The 15226-nt window shown below is 39.4% G+C and overlaps 1 protein-coding gene across 10 annotated transcripts in view; it reads left to right on the plus strand.

Annotated features, from left to right (window-relative positions):
• The window catches only part of FARP1 (FERM, ARH/RhoGEF and pleckstrin domain protein 1), a 205626-nt gene that overhangs the window by 155616 nt on the left and 34784 nt on the right, over positions 1 to 15226 (plus strand). For 8 of the 10 annotated variants that reach the window (XR_010428419.1, XM_064646056.1, XM_064646063.1 and 5 more), the window contains exons 10-13: positions 136 to 299; positions 820 to 888; positions 1635 to 1710; positions 3880 to 4117. Coding sequence is in view for 9 of the 10 variants with exons in the window: in XM_064646056.1 (XP_064502126.1) it covers positions 136 to 299; positions 820 to 888; positions 1635 to 1710; positions 3880 to 4117 (547 nt within the window). In the remaining variant the exon portion in view is untranslated. The remainder of the gene's footprint in view (positions 1 to 135; positions 300 to 819; positions 889 to 1634; positions 1711 to 3879; positions 4118 to 15226) is intronic. The other 2 variants (XM_064646060.1, XM_064646061.1) reach the window with 1 other exon arrangement.

Here is a 15226-nt window from a genome sequence, read left to right on the forward strand (position 1 = left end):
CCAATAAACTGAGAAAAAGCTTAAGCTTTTTTTTTTTTTTTTTTTTTTTGATAGCCTAGCACCGGATTTGTCAGTGCGTTTCTCTAATGTGTATTGCTTGCCTGCTTACATTGCAAATGCTATCCCTATTTTCAGAGTTCGTTCCAGGACACTCTGGAATTCCTTATGGCCAGTCGAGATTTTTGCAAGTCTTTCTGGAAGATCTGTGTGGAGCATCATGCCTTTTTCAGGCTTTTTGAGGAACCTAAACCAAAGCCTAAACCTGTTCTTTTTTCTAGAGGTTCTTCATTTAGGTTCAGGTAAGACCTGCATTCTTCTTTCTACATTTGCTACCTCTCCCTAAATCTCTGCACAAAAGGTGTGTTTTATACTAGCAACTGAGTAAAGAAATGCATTTCAGGGGTTTTCATCTTGGTTCCAGGGCTTACTGATGCCAGATATGGCTGGTATTTGACTGAAAAGGATTCATGAATATTTTTTCTTCATGAGAGAAAAACTTAACCCCTGCTTCCCTTTCCAGTGTGGTGACTTCCCAGTAATGTAGTACCCTATAGAGGGCACACAGCTAAATTTAAGCAGTTCTGAAATGACATCAAAAAGTAGCTCCATAGCAAAAAAAAAAGAAGCAAGTAACATGCAAAATGGTAAAAATTTGTGTCTATCTGACCAGGTTCCTTTTCTTATGATCTTGACATGAGTTTCTGCTGATAGTGACAAATATTTTTCTGGTTTCTGTGACTTCATATGAGGGATGTATACATGTTTGTGATGACCAGCTTGTATATTGTATTAAATATTTTAACAATGGTTTTCTTCCAGTGGTCGGACTCAGAAGCAAGTTCTTGACTATGTTAAGGAAGGAGGGCACAAAAAAGTGCAGTTTGAAAGGTGAGAGGAAATAAATTAACTATCCCAATACGTTTTAATCAAAGAAAAGTTGTGATTTCCAGAGAGTTATATTTTGAGATCTTGGCACCAGTTCAACTAAAAAATTTCTTCTGTACTGGTTTGATAGTTTATCACATGTATAATATCCTTGTGGTCCTGAATGTTTTGGCAGAAGTTTCATAACTTATAGTTCAGTTAAAATCAATAGTCTTCAATCTGTTTTTCAGCAATGAGTGTCCTATTGTTGCAGATAACTTTCTCCCAATTTGATTTGCACCCTCTTTGGTGGGATGTGGTTAATTTATGTGAACAGCCATATTCAGCTCAGAGTAAAACTGAAAGTAGCAGGAAAAGTATAGGCAACCTCAAGGGAGAGGTCTCCAGGGAAACTGAAGCTCTTCCAACTTGCTAGAGCCAGTTCTGTCTGAACTCATCTTGCTCATGGTAAGCTGAAAGCAATGGCCAAAATGCCACAAAGACCATGACAATAGTTCATTGCTTATGATTCATGTTTACGTGAAAGACCATTTTTGCTCCAGTGCCTCTCCCTTTTCTTACAAAAGTATGTTTGCAAGACATACCTCATTTAAGTTTAGCAGAAAGGACTAAAGTTAATCTGATTTGGAGCAAACTTTTATGAAAGCTGTTATTCAAAGGTTTTGTTTTAACAGAGGCATATCTCTTGATTCCTCTTTGTAGAATAAACCCTGAAATAGCTCCTTATGTGATTTTCCTTTTATCTCCAGGAAACACAGCAAGATTCATTCCATCAGGAGTCTGACTGCACAGCCTTCAGAACAGCATACAGAGGTGCCAAAAGAAGTTAGTGATGTTGATGAAACCCTGGGTCATTCCTTTTAAACATTTCTTGTTAGATTACCCTCCACTGATTACTGTTTTGAAACTCCAAGAGCATAGTTTTCTGCTCACTTGCTATTTAACTGGGAGCTGAGGAATCCCGGGTGTCATAAGCTTTGGGTTCTGCAGAGTGAAACAGTATCGCTTGTAGACAACTAGACAAATATAAGTAGTAAACTTGTCTGAGCTGTAATAATGACCACAATCCACAGTGTTACTGCCAGAGTCCTAGGCTGTAGCTGGCTATTGCATCTGGGGAAAGTGTAATTATTTCCCTTCACTGGAAGGTCTTGGTTGCCCATTTCAAGATGTTAGGTTGTATTAACGAGGGAGGAGAACAATTGTTTCCTCAGAAAAAAATTACAACTCTGGATTTCTAAGCCATTATCTCTGATAAATACCTTATGTATTTATCCTGTGTTAATAGCTGTTATGTGTTAGGAGTTTGCAAATCCAATAGCCCAGTAGTGGTGAAGCTACAGCAACTGCATGTTCCCAGGTCCAGCTAGGAGTAAGGCTGAGCATATAACTACTATAGGCACCTACATGAATGTACATATACATTATATGTACAGATACCCACACAGTCAGCCACATATATAAACAGAAACAGAAAACAGCTCTCCCACAAGCACAAACAGTGCCAGTGGCCTCACCCTGTTCCACTCTTTGGCTTATCTGGATGAAAGTTTATTAGGGGAAAATATGTATACATATATGCAATATGATTACCTCCTGACACTGGTCTCAGACAGTCTATCCAGAAGCAGACCCCTGGACCTCCAGGTCTCCTAGTGGCTGGTACCTGCACACACGAGCAACGAAGGCTTACAGCCCCACTCCAGTTCCTGGTACTCAGATCTACAGGCACACACATAATGCACACATATGCTGGTAATTCATCTTAGTCTGCCCAGTAAGTTGGATCCTCTGGCTCCTGGTAATAACGTCATGCAGAGAGACACACACGTACAAAGATATCTCTCCACTATCTGGTACAGATTTGGAGCATTGCCAGTAGCTGGCTCTCAGGCCTTACAGTCTTTCCAGTGCCTGGCCTGACTTACGGCTGTTCCAGTACTTGGCTCCCAACTCTCTTATCCTACTTACCAACTAGTCTAGTTTAATGTTTACTGGCAGTTGCACATTGACCTCCCCACCCAGCCAATACGTACATGCTCCAGTCTCTCCAGTTGCTGGCATGCCAAACACACCAAACCCATGGGCTGATGGCTCTGCTGGGACAGCCTTCAGAGAAGCCAGGTCAGGAAGCTCCATTTTCCTGGCTAGGTTATTGCTTTTCATCTACCTGCCAGTGCTTCTCTGTGCTCATCTGTGTTTGGAGAGGTGAACCTTTGATCACATAACCTTATGTTAGGTAGAGCTTAAATGGTAGGAGCAAGCTACTAGGTTAATGTATTTAAGAATGCTACGCGAACCTTCACCTTCCATTCATTGCTTCCTTTCAATATTCATGGGCTCTCTCCTTTCTTCAAACCTAGGAACTTCTGAGAATTCTGTTATAAATGGAGCCCATTTCAAATATCTTATAGCATTTTCATATTGCTAAGAAAAGCTCAGGGACATGGACCATGGCTGCTGGGCAGGTGTAATATACTTTCGTGTGCAGAAAAGCCAGCCTAGAAACTAATGGCAGGTATTCTCCAGGGAGTCAATGTGGGGTGCTCAAAAGCACCTTTCTAGTGTATCTAAGTAGTCTGTGCAGAATTTTTCTTACGTTTTTGTCTTCTCCTCCAGCTTCTCAGAGTAGTGTGAACAGGTTGATGTTCTTAGTTTGTTGATGGTTGTCTTAGGGCATCGAAACACCTCAAATACCCCTTTTTATATTATCACTACATTCTGTCTGCCTTCTCTTCCCTTGCTTAGTTTATGTATTTTTTCTATTCTCCAAGATCAGAAAACTCTTTTTTAAAATTCTAATTAATTTTGAATCTTGGGTTACCTCTTCTGTTTTTAAAGAGAATCCTATGTTGCTGCAGATGCAGTGCAAAATTCTGCTGTGTAATTACATGTAGCCTTTTCCTTCTGGCTCCCATCCCTCCCAAACCTCTCCCCTCCCTCTCCTCCCTCTCCCTTCGTCTCCCCCTTTCCTTCCCTCTATTATCTTTCCAGAGTGCTAGAGCCTATGGAGACGACAATGATGCTGTAGCAGTGCAGAGCTGTCGGCAAGGAAAGGAGTTGAAAGCCTCAACAGAAGACACTGGACAGCACAAGAGCCCTTCCTTGAAGAAGAGTCCAAAGGAGGGCAGAAAGGTGGATGGAACAGTGGTGTCAACAGTGGAGGAAGAAGAGGAACCTTCTAAGGACAGGATGCAGCAGAACAGACCTCAATCACAGCAACCAAGCACAGGTCCAGCTTCCAGGGCTGCTCATGGCAGCAGCACCTCCATTCCTTTCATTGACTGCAGTGATGTAGATAGCGAGTATGATCTCCTCAGAGGACAAATAACCCGGTCATATTCCCAAACAAATGACAATTATGAGGGTGATTTGACCAGTGGTGCCTATATTCACTACAGAGATGAAAATCGCAATAGAACTAGATATAGGGATTCCTCAGCTTCTCTAAAGTCTTCCCAGTATCTCTCTGAAGAGTACCTTGATGATAACACAGCTGATCTCTCCTTCTACACTGGGGGAAGCCCCAGGATGCCAAGGCATAGCTCTCTGGTTGATGAAATGTTTAGAGGACCAGGGAGCCGTAGTCCGCTGGCCACTCCATTGCCTCCCAGTAGTAAAGGGTCAAGCCCTAACATGAGCCTGAGCAGAACTGGCTCTCAGGGTTATGTTTCAGAAAATGGGCATGACTGCAGGATAAGGACTGGTGAGGAAGATAACCATAGCAGCAACTGCCATGGGTATTGCAGATATTCTCCAGGCTCTCAACGGTCTCATGCACAGAAAACCCAAAATCTCTGCAATAAATCAGTTACAGATCCATTTATCCTAAGTCAGATATCCTCAACCCCTGGGCCAGACTACAGATCAGAGAGGTATTGTAAAGGAGGTGGGGTGGCTAAGATGTCTTCTCCAGAAGGCAAAATGATGGCCAATGGTATGCCAGCTGGGGTACAGTCAAAGCAGAGCCCAGTCATGCAGTCACTACGTGCCAGTGGTGTGGTGGATCACATGGCTGCAATCCAGATGATGGAGGGCTCCACCAGCAGTGGGACAGAATCTAGTGATTCTGACTCGGAAATCATTAACCCCTTCACTCATCCCCTGGTGTTTGGAAATCCCATTGTGCTGAGTTCCTCTCCTATGCCTAGAAATAAGTACTCCTTTGGAAGCCTTCAGCTTGATGAGGAGGTAGAGGAGGATGTGTCTGTTGGCCTCGGTGATGAAGATGGTGTGCAGGTCTTTAGCTGCTAGGGACCGGGGGATACTGTGATTGCTCATTAAAGTGGTTGCATCTTCTAGGGCTTGTGATGAGTGGCTGGTAATAATTTCAGCACATGGGGTGTTTCAAACATTATCATTGTACAGACCAGCCAGAGGAAAAGGATGCTAGAACACAGTAATAAGTCTCAGTGACACTTAACAGTAAACATCTCCTCTGAAAGGCAGGAGGAGAGGAAAATTATTACTGATTTAGATACCTTTGTAAAACTTTATACACTCACCTATTCTTTGTATGAAGTCATACTTTAGGTGTAAGCTGTAGCTTCTTTGACACTTGACTAGTTATTTTGACAAAACAAACAAAAATTAAGTAGGTACGGTTTGCTCTTTTGTATGTCTCTCACAATCTTTTTTCTCTCCTATATAAGGAGAGCAACTTATGAGTGCCTCAACAGAGTTAGGAGAAAAAAAATAAACTTGTGGCCAAATGTAGGCAGCTTGATGTTCAAGAAATCTTGTTGAAATCTTGAAATATGCTGGAAAATCTTTTCATAGCAAGAATGTGTTTGGTCTACTCATCTTCATAATTTATTTTATAATCTCGACTGAGGGTACAAATTAGGCATGTATACAGAAAAAATGACAGTATTGGCTTTTTCTTCAGTAGGTTCAACAGGCTGATTTGGTGTTGGAGATTTTGAAACTCCAAACTATTCCTTGGGCAAGAAAGAGAACAAGATGAAAGATATAATTCAAGTGAAAAAAGCTTGGATTGAAACAGCTCTAATAAAGAGTGGTATGAGTATTACTTCCAAGGCAATCCTTTCTATCCTTTATCAGTGTGGTGTAAAGATTAATTGCAGGAGATTTTTCTTCCCTTATTCTTTCAGTGGAATTATTATAGAGACATCAAAGTTCTGTTGTGGGTTATTTTTGGTGGGTGGTTTGGAGATGGTGGCTGTTTAATTTTATTTTTTGCTTTGATCATGAAAAATCTTTATCTGTGCAGGATCCAATTACTATGTTGTAGGCTATCCTTTTAGTAATGCCACCTCATAAATTTTTCATCCTCTGACACAGAGAATGATGGGACTAACTGTGGTCCAGGCTGATTATCTTCTGTGCTATACATAGAGTAGCAAGACTTTCACACGTGCAGAAGGACAAAGAGACTAATTCTGTGTGTACTGCCTTTTCACAGGCTAAAAGTATTGAGAATTAAGGCCATATCCTAATAAAATCTGATTTTAGTTTCTTCAAGTTAATTGAGAAAATCCAGATGAAAGGTCTCCTGTATGGAAAGTGTCCTACAGTTACTAGATCTGGGAGACAAGATGTGCTCTGTATGACTGGCCTTAATTTTAACTTTTATACATTTTTCTTGTGGAAGAATGGAACTAAATCTGAGAATTTTTAGGTGATGAACACCAGCATTGGCTGAACTGCAGATCACTTCCAGTGACCTGCATCATGCAGTACATACATAAAGCAATGATGAATCCATTTACATAAGTACTGATGAACAAATTACAGGACTCTGGAAATCTAGACAATATAAAATTTTTCAAGATTGTTTTTACAAAATAAGAAAATAAGAATTCTTTTTAATTTTTCTAATGCCTTGGTCTATGCACACTTTAACAGAGTTTAATCTGCATGAAGGATGTTTAAAAATATTAGGCATGTGTTATATACTTTATTTTTTTGCAAGTAAAATATATCTTTGTGTAAATATAAGTTTTAACTCTTTCATCTCCTTTAGTGTGTTGGTTTTTTTAGACATTAGATACCTCATTTTTGAATAGGAATGATTCAAAGCATCTCTTTAGACATTGATATTTTGATGACAGGGAATGTTCTTGTTTATTCCTGTAGTTTAAAGCATGAGTCTAGAAACAGCAAGATTTATAATTAGGGAAAAGCTTGCTTGTATATGATTCTAAAAGAGGGTTATTTGTGTTTGGGGTTTAGAATAGATGTAAAATAATTGCCTTGAACTTCTCAACACATAAGATGAAATATAGTAGTCGAAGCCCACATCAGCTGATAGCGTGAGCATGGGGAAGTAGGTGCATGAGTCTCCTTTTGATTTATTTTTTGCTGCCTGTGCAGCAAAAGTACCAATATTATTTTATATTATAAAGTAAAGTAATAGCAATCCAGACAGAAGAATTAATTGCTTTGTTAGCCAGTAAAATTAGAGTTCAAATAATGGATTTTCAACACAAGGATTTGCAGTCACTTCTGCTACTTAAGAAAAGTGAATACATTTTATGATCTTTGGATTTAAGTGAATATAAAATTTTGTAAGTGTTGTTTACTATTTTGCATCCTTTCAGATGCTGCTTCCAGGTCTGATTTCTTCTGTCATATACCTACAAAGATACTGCATTTATAACTTAATAAGAACAAACCTGCTGGTAGCTGGACTTAGGCTACTTTCTAATAAGGTCTCTCAACAATTTTTCCTATTTGAATATTATCCTCAAAAATGCTATATGAGGATTTTTCTCTGACAGTTTTCTGTCATCTGGCATTTTTTCATCTTTAAATGTTTTAGTAGTTGTTGTTTTAACGCATGTGGAATTCTTCCAGTTAGAAGAAATAATGTTTGTAAATTACATAGGAAATAATTTCATTTAGGATTAATCACTTCTGCAGTGTTCTAATGCCACTGAAGCTCCGCTTAATATCAGTAGACAAGCATTTAATTAAAAACAGTCTGTGGGCCAAATGCCTCCACCAGACACGTGGTTCATGTCTGAGCCCTTGCCAAGAATGGTTAAGTGAGAAAGCAGTTTCAAATTGACATTTTCACATAGAATCAGGTTCCTTAAAATTCACCTGGGAATTTTTTTTCTGTGGGACAAGTCAGAAGGACCTTGCAGAGAAGAATAGAAACCTTTGGGGCAAGACTGCAAATGAGATGAGATGGAGGAATTCTTATTCTGGCTCACAAAGTGCACATGGTAAGAGGAGCCTGTCAGTTCTCGTTAGTCATTGAAAGCATTGATTAATCTGCATACACTGGTCAACAGCAGTGATCTAAGCTTACCTGTCTAACAGAGGTAGTGACAGGCAAAGTAGAAGACTTGATTCTCCCATCAATTCCAATAGATTTTGCAATGTGGTTGATGGTACTTCTCCTCTCAATAATTAATTTTCAATCCCATACTGATCAAGTGCCCAGATATCCTTAGGCAGTTGCTACAAATGAGGCAGCTGAATCCCAGCAAGATTGAGCAGCTTTATCTACTCTGAATTGAGTAGTCCTGACTCACCCATCTCCTGTCTTCCCAGAGGATGTGGAGGAAGCCTCTTGTTGGGTTGTCCAGGCATCTTATCACACAGTTGCTAAATAATTCTGTCCACGTAGTTGGATGAATACAGAGACTAGTTGCAAAAATGGTTAGAGGTTTGTCCATAATAATATGCAGAACTAGGTAATCTCTGGATAAAAGGAACTCTTTCATTCTTTGCTATTGCAACTACTTGTCCACATTCAGTCATCCTCGATGATGACAATAGAAAGGTCATGTCAGATAATTTTAAGTTTTCTCCTACTCAGCAGCTGCTCAAACTTATTATGTCCTCTTGGGATCTTCTGGAAGGTTTTTTTGATGTCAGCCTTTCCTAGAGTCTAGTTTTCCTCAGTGACCTGGGATATAAAATTTTAGAATAAATAGATGAAGGAAACGTGGAAAGTGGCAAGTTGATGTAGGAGCCAAGACCTACATAGGATATTGCAGGTATGGAGTTTTGAATAATTGATATCTGAATGGTCTAGACTGCACTGTTCTTGGTTTAAGTCCATATCCACATGTTCTTGTGCTTGGCAGCAGGGGGATGTTTTCTGAAGATGATTTTTGCCTAGTGCTGCCGTTGTCTCAAGTCACCCATAGGTCATAGGCCTTCCTAACAGGCACCATCCCATTGACCATTGTAATGCATGCTAAATACAAATTATATCAAAGAAAAACTGGAAGAGAAATATCTGTAGCTGCAAAAATGTCAGCATGTAACTGAAAGTTTTTAGGTTTGCTGTATTTGTGTTTACACTGTGTGGGCTATACAGAGCTAAGATCAGTTAAGAGACAGATGAGCATAATAAAAGATTTGCATGTTAACAGTTTGAAAAATCATATCAGTCTATTAGTTTGCTTCATGATTAAAGGACATGCAAAACTAGACAAAATTTTCTCCAGAGAGTAGCACTGGCAATGCTGAACGTAATCATTAGAACCCAGCAAAGGGTGAAAAAACAATGGTTTGTGAATCAGTTCACTAAATGGGGCTAGTATTATTAGACCAGATGCTTCAGGACCTATATTTTCACCCCTGAATATTTGTAGGACTGGTTTTCATTTGCACCAGCATTTGTGGTGCAGCTTCTGATAATTGAAGCAGCTCTATTCATCCTGAAGCAGTAACATTCATGCCAGAAGTTTCTTTCTGATCTCTCTATCTGTACATGCAAGTACTTGGTGGTGACCAGAGCAAGTTAAATGGAAAATGGGCGAGACAGATCTGAAAGCTGTTTATAGGTCCTCTTTTTCTTTAGTAAGAAGAAGAGATGTTTTCAATTTTGTCTTCTTCTGTCCCACAACAAACACATAAACGTAAAGAGTCTCCATAATCACCAGAAGTTTCTTCTGGGGGGCTCCAGGGTCAGGAAGACAAGCAAGAGAGAATAGCTCCCAAAAACTTATGGACTTATTCATTTACAATGCCCTTTGACATAGTGTACTTTCCACTTTTTTTCTGAGAGTTTAAAGACCCAAAAATTTTAGAGTACTCGGAGAGCAAGAATTATGTTGATCAGTTGAACTGATAATGCAGACCTGATCTGGAATATTGAAAATCAGTTATTCAGATCTCATCAGTATGATTTATATGCAATTAGCATGAACTGTGGCTATTTCTAGAACAGTTCTTTAATAGAAAAAAAAAGGGTATCTGACCTATAAATTCTGTCAAATACTCTATTTGTTTAATGAATCTCATTTGTTATAATGAGTCATTAGATTGCTATCAGAATTGACATTAGAATGAAATTTTAATTGCTGCAATTTAACTTCTAATGATTAAAAACAAATTAACAATTCAAGTTTTTCCTGACTTCCATACTTGTTTGAGGGAGTTGGGTGTCACTTAGCCTTGTGCACAAGAACGTGAACCACTGGAGAATCCCCTTCATACTTGTTTGAGGGAGTTGGGTGTCACTTAGCCTTGTGCACAAGAACGTGAACCACTGGAGAATCCCCTTCATTCAGCAGCATTGTTGTTACTAGCTGGAAAGGGCAGTTGAGTGGGAAGGAAAGAGGTTCTCTGTTCAAGCATGTAATAAAGTGAAGGAAGCCAAAATCCCTTTTAGTCTTCCAATAATGCTTCTCTCCCTCTCAACAGCTTCAGTTGAGAAGGCAGTTTCTATGTATTTTGGCACATCTCTTTCTCTTCATTTAGGGGATCTATCCTCTTGTCCATATGAAATAAGAGAAACCCTATATATATGAATCTTCTGAAACAAATTTTAATATACAGGTCTTTCTTTTGTTAGCTGCTGTCAAACACAAGCGGTAGGAAAACAGTCCTCTTGTCAGAAACCCAGCTGCTTGTTCATGTCTCCTACTTGTTGATGATGGGTTTGGGTTTTCTGATGGTAAGTGGCAGATGCATAGTGTTAACATCACGAGGACCCAAAGCTTAGAGTGATGTGTAACTTTTCTCAAATGTGTGTAGCAGCAGACTGGTTTTAGTCAAGCTACATTAGGAAAAATTTTGCTTGTACTGTCAAATTCTAGGAAAGAAGGAAATTTAAATCCTAGGAAACTGACACTAGCAAAATATTTTTCCTCTTCTGTTTCAGTAGTTTCTATAGTTGCTGAAATATGCCTAGACAAGGGCACATATCTTGTTTACTTATTTATGATGAAAATAATTGTGCAACGTGTGGATCCTGAGCAAAAGCATCTTCTGTGGTTTTCCCTGTGGTTAGGTTATGTGATGCCATTGGTATTTTAAAATACAGAATTTCTATTTAAAAATCAAAGGCATCATATGAATAAAAAGCCTACTTCGGGTGACAAATAGCAGTTTTTCAGAGCATTTTGTCTTCTAATTCTGTGTTCTATAAAGAGCATGTAGAATAAGCTTGGTTTATGTTGTTTGTTATTAAAAGCAGTGAGCACTTTTAAATGTTATGAGATCTGGAAAGCCTGTATGCATGGCTGAGCTGTGTATTCACAGGCATCCTTTTCACAAGTAGGAGTGTAAATAATGGTGGTGTTACTACAGTGAAGAGGATAAAGACTTAGGTTCATAAGTTTGTGTGACATGATGGTAAATATTTTGCTCTAGAATGGTTATAGTTTTAAGGTGTAATTTTTGTTGAAGTTTTTTTTGGTCAAATTTTGGCCCCTGAGAACCATAAAAATTGATGGTTCCTACTGATAAAATCGACTCTAAAGGCAGTAATGATGCAGCTGTCACTGGAGGTTAAAGGAAAATGAATGCTTTATGATTCAAGAGCTTTCAAACTTGTTAAAATTAGATTAAAATGCTGCAAATCTTGTTTTGAGAAGAGAACAGGTTTTTGCCTTTGATTGTTTTCAGAAAGATCAGAAGTAGTTCTCTCTGTTTATATCAGAGAATGCTAGAGCTCGTGCCTGTTGCTTTTCCATGAGGCACTTAAAAATATTTGATTAGCTGAATCCTTATTTTTTCCCTTTTCTGCTAAGAAGCTCACCTGGACTCACTAACAAACATTTGTAAGCTTGGCAGTGTTTCACTTATCCAGCCCTCTCCTGATTTCTGTGTGTGCACATGCATAGATTTTTTAAAATAAATCTCAATAGTCAAAATTAATTTTTAAAATTGGCAATTCTGGGGACTTCATTCTCATTTTTGTCATTTGTTTAATACCGTTTAAAGAGAAACATTTTTTGTTTCATTGTATGCACTGTTTTGTCAGCATGTACCTCTCTGGGAGAAAAAGCCTTTTCAATGTTCTGTCTATCCTCAAAGCATGGTGTATCTTCTGTTCCTTGCATTGTTTGGAGCACTGTCTCAATGTCCTTTTACTGCAGAAATGCCTATTTTGTATTGGGAGTACCTAATACCTCCTATTACAGTGATCCTGTCTCACAGAGCACTCCTCACATCAGAATTAATGAAAACCACCACCAGGTTGTGAGTCTCGAGCTGAGAAACCATACCATGTTGAGGAGCAGAGGAGTGGAGGGAAGCGGGGGAAGAAAGCCTCTTTTCCAGTGCATTTGGGCTCCATTGAGCACACCAGATTGCCCTTCATTTCCTAATGAAGGCTGCACCCAGCGATCAAGTGCGTCTGCCGTAGCTCATAAGCAGGATCACTGCAGTCTTAGGGAGATGTCTTGTTGAAATGGACAGTATCTGTGGCAGAAACTTACATGGGGGATGAAGGTTTCCAATTATATTGTAGCACTGTGTCATGTTGGTTTAGAGACAAACAAAAGCAAACCAACCCTAACCCTGGGTACAGCAGGGAATCCTTCTATAGGTTGCTCTATTTCTGTCTGGAAAGATCAAGGCTAGACAAAGGACTGATGCCCAGTGACCTTGCATTCTTCCCAGACTGTAATGTTCACTCTTTGTTCTTAAGATGTGAGTATACCCTGATGTAGGCCAACAGCAGTTACTGTCTGATTTCACACTCACCACTGTCTAATACTGCAGTATACCAATAAAGCATGGACCTTTACCAACTGGAGAGGTTGCTGGCTACTAAACCAACACCAAGCTTGATGAGACTATAAGCATGTCAAGCCATTTAACTGTGTATGCATGGAATTAATTTTTTATTATTATTTTTAGTTTCACCTGTACCGAAGGCTTTTACTCATTCTAACTGGTATTTTGCTGTAAAACTGTCACTGATTTAATTGTTTTGTCCAATTGCTAGCTGATGCTTTGTCCTAAATATGAGGAAATTGGTTCATTGAGAAGGTGCACCATTTTCCCAAATTCCGCTCACTGCCATGGGCACACATTTTGAAGCTGTGAAGTCAAAGTGAACATTTCTCCCTGTGAAGTTCCTCTTCAAGCCAAGCAGAGTTAGATTGGGTCTCTTCCTGAGTTGCTTTTAATTCCCATTTCTCCTCAAATTCTTTGGTACTGCGTTCAGGGATGTTTGTACATGAATTTATGGCTGTGTATAACTACTTTTCTAACTAACAAACTGTATCCAGTTTGGTTCATGTAATAGGGAAGAGGAGCGCAGCTTGATGAACTGGTTCTTTTGAAGCTTTTGTGGAAGTCAGTGGGATTTTGTTCTTGCATTGAGGGAGAACAGAGCAGAATCTCCATCCCATAACTCTTCAGCAAAATGACTGTGCCTGGTTCACAGCTGGAGAGAGGGGATGGACACCCTTATTAAATTCTTCTCCAATCTAAGGTACTTCAGTGATTGGTATATGAAAACTCTTTTTACTTTATCTGGTGCTATCTGTCCGCCATTTTGTACTATGCATCTTTCTCTGACCAAAATGTTTAGACACAAGTTAGAGCTATGCAACCAGTGGGAAAATGGAAAATTAAGCTGGACTGTGTGGCCACAGCAGCGGCAGCTTTGTTAGATACTTTCTTATTATGCTTTCTTCATATGCTCAGTAATGCCAAGGACAAAGGGGCAACAAGTTGGGTTCCATCTGCCAGACTGGAGTTTAGAAAACACTGATCCCATGTTAAAGCAGAGTAACTGGGATATTGATGTCACCAGCCTCCCCTGACTGCAGAGCAGGCTGTGGAACAGGCATAAGAGCAAGTAGGCCCTGCAACGTTCCAGGTATTGAGAAAGGTGCTTTTCTGGTTCTTAACATGTTTTAATTTATAATAATAATAACAACCTTGAGAACAATATAACTTTTAACATTGGTGAGCTCTTAAGCTGTATGTGAAGTTTTCCAGCAGAATTTCAGTCACCTTCAATAATGATTGATGTATTCTCTCAGTTTCCATAATTGAGTCATTTTTGCTTTTTGGTACTCCACAGAGAAGGAACATTCCCATGAGCATCTTAACACTGCTGTACTATTCCTCACTGTTAAAAAAGAGTGTGGATGGATGGGAACTGTTTCTTTTGAAGCAGATGCAGAACACTAAATGGCCTCAGTTTGTTATTTAGCAGCTACAAAAGAAAAGGAAAAGAGGAGGAGTATCTTCAGGATACACTGAGTCCCATTTTTCTCCCTCACAAAGAGGGCAGCTCCCCCATGTTAACTTAAAGTCTCTGACCAAAGATTTCTGATGATCTTATGCTGTCTATGTAGTCAACAAAGAAGGAGGCAGCAGGCAGTTCAGGTCACCTGTGATGTGAATTGACCTCTGGGACAGACTTTCTTCATCAACTGAAAAATACTGATTTCAACTGTTTTTTCCTTGATATGAGCCATGTTTTAAAGCAGTATCACTAAGCCAGCCCAACGCTCCATAGACACCAACCTCAGCACTAGTCCCTATGGGTTAACATTTGTGTGTGATGGGAGGCTGGAGTAAAGCAGATGTGGCTGGTGGGATGGACCACAACTTATTCCTCTCTGGCAGGGCACCCACAGTTTGCCAGCACTCCTATGCCTTCCCACCACCCAATTGCAGCAAGCAACTAATGTGTATTTTGACAAAGGTATAGCTATTATTTGATTTTAGCCACTGGCTTGATTTTGTGTAGCACATTGAACATGTGTGTTGGTGGGGAGCAATCTGGGACATGTGTAAAGCTAGGAAGATAACCCATAATTTCATATCCTATGGCCATGTAAAATGCCATTGTCATTTCACGGATTTTTTTTCAAATTAGATTTCAGTCAAGTTTTACTCCTCTGTCACCTTCCCTACTGCAACACTTTAGTGTTCTCCAATGCCTGGAGAATAAACTAGCTCAGTGGAACTAAGAACCACTCCAGGTATTTTGGCATTGATGAGCCAATCTGGCATACTGTGGTAAAGTACATTCTCATTATTTGTCTCTGTCGTCAACCAGTGTTTGTTTCTCATCTTAAACCCAAGCTTAGAAAATAATTGAAGCACATGCTTATTAATTCCTACCCACTCCACCAAGGATAAAATTTTTGTATGCACTTAA

The sequence above is a fragment of the Pseudopipra pipra genome, chromosome 2 (genome assembly GCF_036250125.1).
Source record: "Pseudopipra pipra isolate bDixPip1 chromosome 2, bDixPip1.hap1, whole genome shotgun sequence".
In the NCBI taxonomy this organism is placed as follows: Eukaryota; Metazoa; Chordata; class Aves; order Passeriformes; family Pipridae; genus Pseudopipra; species Pseudopipra pipra.